This window comes from Alligator sinensis, unplaced genomic scaffold (genome assembly GCF_000455745.1).
Source record: "Alligator sinensis unplaced genomic scaffold, ASM45574v1 scaffold886_1, whole genome shotgun sequence".
In the NCBI taxonomy this organism is placed as follows: Eukaryota; Metazoa; Chordata; order Crocodylia; family Alligatoridae; genus Alligator; species Alligator sinensis.
The window spans coordinates 1,261,334-1,268,169 of record NW_005842040.1 but is presented as its reverse complement, the minus strand read 5'-3'; the positions used below and the strand labels follow the sequence as shown (position 1 = coordinate 1,268,169).

At 51.5% G+C, this 6,836-nt stretch overlaps 1 protein-coding gene across 1 annotated transcript in view; it reads left to right on the top strand.

Annotated features, from left to right (window-relative positions):
* Window positions 1–6,836, top strand: part of PSMD3 (proteasome 26S subunit, non-ATPase 3) — a 13,176-nt gene that overhangs the window by 653 nt on the left and 5,687 nt on the right. Inside the window, exons 2-10 of the mRNA XM_025202893.1 lie at window positions 642–863; window positions 1,271–1,408; window positions 1,959–2,095; window positions 2,284–2,474; window positions 4,351–4,454; window positions 4,694–4,808; window positions 5,205–5,324; window positions 5,585–5,688; window positions 6,259–6,414. Coding sequence (XP_025058678.1) covers window positions 642–863; window positions 1,271–1,408; window positions 1,959–2,095; window positions 2,284–2,474; window positions 4,351–4,454; window positions 4,694–4,808; window positions 5,205–5,324; window positions 5,585–5,688; window positions 6,259–6,414 — 1,287 coding nt within the window. The remainder of the gene's footprint in view (window positions 1–641; window positions 864–1,270; window positions 1,409–1,958; window positions 2,096–2,283; window positions 2,475–4,350; window positions 4,455–4,693; window positions 4,809–5,204; window positions 5,325–5,584; window positions 5,689–6,258; window positions 6,415–6,836) is intronic.

Sequence of the window (6,836 nt, the reverse complement as noted above, 5' to 3'; positions counted from 1 at the left end):
GGGGGGGGCCGGACACTGCGCAAGCGCCGTGGGAACCCCCCACCCGGGGGTGGGACAGCTCGGCGGCACTCGAACACCACGCATGCGCCGTGGGCGCCCCGGGACCCCCCCCAGCCCCCTGGGGCCAGGGGGGGGGTCTGTTTCCAGTGAAAGTTGTGGCACGTGGCAGAGCGGGAAGGAAGCAGAGAGCAGAGCCACAGATCAGGACCAGGAGCAGAAAGCACAGCAGCAGGAAGGGCCAAACAGCAGGTTGGATAGGGAGCACGGGGCCTCAGAACCAGGCAGGGAGCAGAGCGACAGCCGGGGCAGGCAGCCTCCCCGTGGATGGGGTGGGGAGCAGAAAGCAGAGCCGCAGGTCAGGCAGGAAGTGGAGCTGCAGACTGGGTGGGAGGCAGTGACAGCCGGGGCAGAGCCTCAGGTAGGACCGAGCATAAGGCAGAAAGCAGAGCAGCAGGATGGGCAGGGCTAGGGGCTGGGAGTGGCATTCAGGAAGACTGGGATTTAGCTTGTGGCATGCCTGCCAAAAATGGGCACACCTATGTGTGTCCAGCATGAGGAGCAGGTGCATCAACAATTTGATCCCCTGGGATTGCTTTGCCCCTCAGAAGGCCACTTTTGTGAGAGAACCTGCCTGAGTCTGACACCTGCCTGGTTTTCCCTGGGCTGTTGCAGATATCAAAGAGCACGTGAAGCAGCTTGAGAAAGCTGTATCTGGAAAGGAGCCTCGCTACGTTCTCCGTGCCCTGCGGGCCCTGCCCTCCACCTCCCGCCGACTCAACTCCAATGTGCTCCACAAAGCCATTAATGGCTTCTTCACCTCCAACAGCACTGTACGGGACTTCCTGCTGGCCTTCCTGGAGGAGGTTAGTTGGAGAAGGGCATGGTGAAGGAGACTGCGGAAGGTGCTGATAGGGAGGGAAAGGTCAGGGAGCCCGGGGGCTTGAGTTTATTCAGATATGCAACCGGTTTGTTCAGGAGCATGTGGGAGGGGTGTAAGTCCAGTTCCAGTGGAAGCTGCATTTGTATATCAAAATCTCACATGGGTGCCTGTGTACCATTGCCAGCAGGCCTATGCAAAATTATTTGGACTGTGGAAACCAGTTGGACTTTTTCCCCCAGCGGTGATTGAGCTGAGGCACACAGGGAAAGGATGGGAAAGTTTCTAGGGCATCAGTGGTGAATATGGTGCATCTATGTTGAAGTTCCTATGTGAATAAATGAAGAGCTGCATGGCTGTGGATCCAGCGTGATTTGTTCTCTCTCCCTGCAGCCTATGGACACAGAAGCAGAGTTGCAGTTCCGTCCCCGGACGGGAAAGGCAGCATCAGCCCCTCTCCTGCCAGAAGTGGAGACCTATCTCCAGCTGCTCCTGGTCATCTACCTGATGAACAGTAAACGATACCCAGAGGTAAAGCCCCGGGCCTGTCCTGCACGCTGCATCAGCCAGTGCACACTGCAGCTTTCCCAGTACTGAAACCTACACAGTGACTTTTTTGGAGCCAGTGTGGCTGTAGGGTCAGACAGGAACAGATTGGCGAGCCTGGGCACTGTCCATCACCTTTAAGGCTGCTCGTGAGCGCTACCAAAACTATTAAAGCTGGTTTTGAAGCATATAAATTGATGGTAGTAGAACATCAGAACTGAGCAGCCTTATGCTGTATCCCATAAGGAGAATAAGTCAAAGGCAGAGGAATTGCCGCTAGCTCCATTTAGTCACCCCATGTTTTATTGCTGTTCCAGGACGGCTTTCCTGTGATTAATTTAGCTGCATCTCAAAAGGATCTGGTGGGAGGCACCCTTGGAAGCTTTGGTATGTTCCAAAAGTGTCCCTCTGGGTTTTAGGTTAGCGGGAGTCCCTATAGCCAATATGCTTCTGACAAATTCCTCTCTTAGGTCCCCTTAGGAGCTGTCTCCCTGAGCGCTCTCACTTACTCTGACCTCTCTCCTTCTCTTCCCAGGCCCAGAAAGTGTCTGACGACCTGATGCAGAAGATCAGCTCCCAGAACCGCCGTGCTCTTGATCTGGTGGTGGCCAAGTGTTACTACTACCACTCCCGCATCTATGAGTTCCTGAATAAACTCGATGTGGTCAGGAGGTACGGCTTGCTGCTGTCATGTCTGGGGGGTTTGGTCACAGTGCTGTGTACCATATTCTCCTTGAGTCTTCTTTCGCTGAAATGAAAGAGGTGTTTTGCATGTGAAGCCATCATAGCCTTGACTGGAACTGTTGCAGCACTCTTACTCCTTCTGACACGTTTTCTTTTCTCCCCACCCTGTCTTGAAGTTTTCTGCATGCCCGACTGAGGACAGCAACCCTCCGCCATGATGCTGATGGCCAAGCTACCCTCCTGAACCTGCTGCTGAGAAACTACCTTCACTATAACCTCTATGACCAGGCAGAGAAGCTTGTCTCCAAATCTGTGTTTCCTGAGCAGGCCAATAACAATGAGTGGGCCCGGTACCTCTACTACACAGGTAAGACAGCAGGCATCTGTACATTACTTCAAGCAGCAGTAGCTTGAACTAGCAATCAGAAAGGATCCTGGTTTTCTCTGTTGAAAAATCGCAAATTCTTGGATTTAAAAACACACAAAGAAAAAGAAAAACACATACATTCTCTGATTTAAAACCCCCCAAATCCATGTTTTTTCCGTGTTTTCTTGATTATAAAGCAATTTGGAAACCTACCAGTGTCTCAGTCACTATACTGAAATAAATTCTAAATACCTATGAATTTTAGCATTTGATTTGGGTTTTTTGTCATAGAAAATCAGAGCTCCCCCTTCACTCACCAGGACGTGGATCCAACTGTGCCTGTCCCTCCCCGCTGCTTTGTGGTGCTGAGCAGCCCTGATATGCCGGTGCCTCTCACTCCCCACTCACAGCCCACTGGGCCCTGCCAGAGGGGGCCCCCAGCTGCCAGGGCTATTGGGCCAGGGACCCAGATCCACAGCCCCCTGCATCACCCAGCAGTGCCTGATCCTGGGCTGCCGCCCAAAAGAGAAGGCACCACCTGCTGCGGAGCACAGAGCCTGGCTTCCCCTCACCCACTGGTGGCACAACCAAAGCAGAGCCCATGGGGAAGGAGTGCAGGCTGTCCTCTTTGGGTGCTGGCTCCCCAATGCTGCGTGCACTCCCAGGGAGGGGTATAGGGGGCATGTGCCCCTCAGATTTGTGCACGGGCACTGCAGGTACAGGCTCCCTACCCTGCTGTCCTTCCCCTGGAGCCTCCACGGCCCAGCAGGCAAGACTTCATGCAGCAGGGCAGAGTGGGGCCAGGTGCTGCCACCACGAGCCCTGTGGTGCCATGGCAAGGTGCCCTCCATGCCACCATCCCTGCTGCTGGCGGGCATGCAGGGGACGCCTTGCCATGGTAGCGTGGGGCTTGTAGCAGCAACCTTGAGCTTCCCCACCCCACTCTGCCCTGCCATGCTGAGTCCTGCCCTCCGGGCTGCAGAGGCCCTGGGGGGAGGGCAGCAGGGTGAGGAGCTCCAAACCCACAGCAGGTGGCCCACACCTGCCCCACGCACAAATCTGGAGGGCATATGCCCTCCTCTGCCCCCTGGGAGTGCACACAGCAGCAAGGAGCCAGCCTCCCCACCCCTCGGATGAGCTATCCCGCTCCCCGCCTGGGCCCTGCAGCTACACTTTCTGGCCCTGGGCCTCAAGCCCCACTCACTACCCAAGCTGGACAGCACAGCAGCCCTAGCCCCAGCTCTGCTCAACTCCCTGCCTTGCTATGAGGCCCTCAATTGCCCCCCACCCCTTCCCACTCTGCCAGACTTACCTGGGGGAGCTGTTCTCCAGGCTGCCTGCTAGCATGTGCGTGTGTGCATGCTCAGATGCACGTGGGCCCCCTGCCTGATCACCCTCCTCCCACTCCCTGCAGCCCCTTGCAGGCTGGAACTCTGCCAGCCTGCAAAGGGAAACTCACTGTTTCCTGCAGTTTTCTCCTTTAAAGGAGAAAATCCAAGCTTTTATCCTTTAAAATGCAAAAATCCATGTTTTTCCACTTTTTTCTGTGGTGAACAGAAAACCCAGATCCCTGACAATTGGTGAAGGATATCCTCAGGGCAACTACTGAATAGCAGAAGTGGAAGGGATCTTGGGAGGATCATCAAGTCTGTTCTAAAATTAAATGAGGTTACAACAGAACTTCCACACCAAAGCACTATGAGAATGGGGGATTGTGCCACAAGAAGTGTCCATCTTGCTGCAAAGTATAATAAGCCTTGGTAGTGCTAGGTGGGGTCCATGTTCCAGGGCCTGATTTAGGATTAATCAATTAACCCAACTCATGGTCTTCAAAACCATTTCCGTCCCTTACTGAGTTCTTTTTCTTTCCTTCCAGGTCGCATCAAAGCCATTCAGCTGGAGTACTCTGAAGCACGGAGAACTATGACAAATGCCCTGCGGAAGGCACCACAGCACACAGCTGTTGGCTTCAAACAGACAGTGAGTGGGTGCCTAATCATTGTGGGTGCTGTAGGTGGGTTTGAGAAGTATTGGACTGCTTCACATTGTATGCTACGTCAGCAGAAGCAGAAGTTGGGTAGGATCTGGGTCTCTCAGCAGCTTGCTGGCTTCATGGCTTTTCCTGTTGTAATGGGGAATTTGCTTCCTTAGGAGATTTCAGTCCATAGCCTAGTTTTCTGTGGGATTCATGGTCTTTTGTGCACATCTTTCTTCTGAAGGTCCACAAGCTGCTTATCGTGGTGGAATTACTGCTAGGGGAGATTCCAGATAGACTTCAGTTTAGACAGCCTTCTTTGAAGAGGTCACTCATGCCCTATTTCCTTCTGACACAGGGTAAGGATGTGTGGATGTTAATGCCTTGGCTGGTCTCCAGACCTTTGTGTTGGTCTTCAGAGACCACCCCACTGGTATTTATCAGAATCATGTTCTGCTCTCTTTTGGATTTTAACATGTTTGATTAACAAATGGCACTATCTTCTGTTTTGTGCCTAACATTAATGGATCTAATGTCAAATGCCAAAATTCCATTCATGGTAACTTTTAAACATTGTTCCTTACTGTTGTGAAGGAGTTTGAATACTCATTGCATGGTACTGCTGGGTTTCTCTCCAGTTCTCAATGAGAAGAAGAACACAGGCCAAGGAGTGATAACTCCTGGCTTGTATTTCTGCTCTTTGTGACTTCATTAGATGTTTTCTGTGCTCAGTGGTCTTGTGCATGTTCCCACAGCTGTTAGGACAGGAAACCTGGCCAAGTTCAACCAGGTCCTGGATCAGTTTGCGGACAAGTTCCAGGCAGATGGGACCTACACCCTGATCATCCGGCTGAGGCACAATGTGATTAAGACAGGTAAGAGGCCATTATTGTCAGCTCCCTGGGGCTCTGACATCCCATCTTATCTCTCACTACACCTGTCCTGGCTGTCACTCGCATCTCAATAGACTTTGTTTAAGTAGCAGTAGGCAAGCTAAAGGGGTAGCTTGCCTACTGCTCCAGTGGGAGGCAGTGTGCCTTTGAGCGTTCTTATGCTCAGAAGTTCTTTTCCAAGGGTAGGGAGCCTGTCCCACTGAGGACTGCTCCAACTTTTGTTCTTTCTCTCTCTCATCCAGGTGTTCGCATGATCAGTTTATCCTATTCTCGCATCTCCTTGGCTGACATAGCTCAGAAGCTGCAGCTGGACAGCCCAGAGGATGCAGAGTTCATTGTTGCCAAGGTGGGTCATTGGATTGAAGCCTGAGGTGAGAGATATATAGGAAATCTATCCTCTGCCCCTTCTTCTTATAAGACAGGGACACCAGAGCTAACTATCCAGTTCTTAACAGAATGAACTGGCATCTTTCCAGCTATACTAAACCGGTCTCTGCTTCAGCTTCTTGCTTTTGGAGTTTGGGCTGTTTGCTGCCATCCCAGCCCCTGTAGCCTTTACACCAGGATGTTCTGACACTGAAAGTATTATCGATGTCTTCATGCTCTATCTGCATTATCCCTGAGCAGTCACTAGCAAGGGATATTGCCTTGAGAATAAATTGGTCTCTCACCATAAGTGGCAAAGAAATAACAAGACTTGGGCAACCAGATCCACTGCCCTATGGCAGCTAGTAAAAGTTCAGAGTGCCCGGTCCCATCCCATGCTGACTTCTACAAGATCTCTTTTTCCCTCCAGACTTTTTACTTTACGGTTAGCATTACAGGCTCCTTGGTATTGGGCAGTTACCTACTGCATGGAGCTGCAGGCCCACTTTTGTGATCAAGCTGCTGTGATCATACTGCCTCTTGGTTCTAGGCCATCCGGGATGGTGTGATCGAAGCCAGCATTAACCACGAAAAGGGCTACGTCCAGTCCAAAGAGATGATTGACATCTACTCTACCCGAGAGCCCCAGCTAGCTTTCCATCAGAGGATTTCCTTCTGCCTCGACATCCACAATATGTCTGTCAAGGTAAGTGGCATGGACACTGTTCATCATGTCACTTGTGGTGAGTCTCAGCTAGCAGTCCTGAGACTGGGCGTCTCTGTGGGACTAGAAAGTTCTTCCTGATATCCAATCTGAACTTCCTTTGCTGTGATTTAAGACCACTACTTCTTGTTCTTTCCCTTTTGTGCACAAAATTAGTCCATCCCCGTCCTCTCTCACCACCCTTTGGATATCTGAAGACTGTTATCAATCCCACTTGCTTTTCTTGTCTTCAGGCTAAATAATTGAAGTTCTTCAAACACTTCCTAGTAAGTCATGTATCTTAGACTACTAAAAATTCCCCCCTTTCTCCTTCTCCAGTTTGTCTGCATGTTTCTTGAGGTCTGGTGTCCAAACAGGACACTGTACTGCAGGTGAGGCCTCACCAGTGCTAGATTGAAGAATCA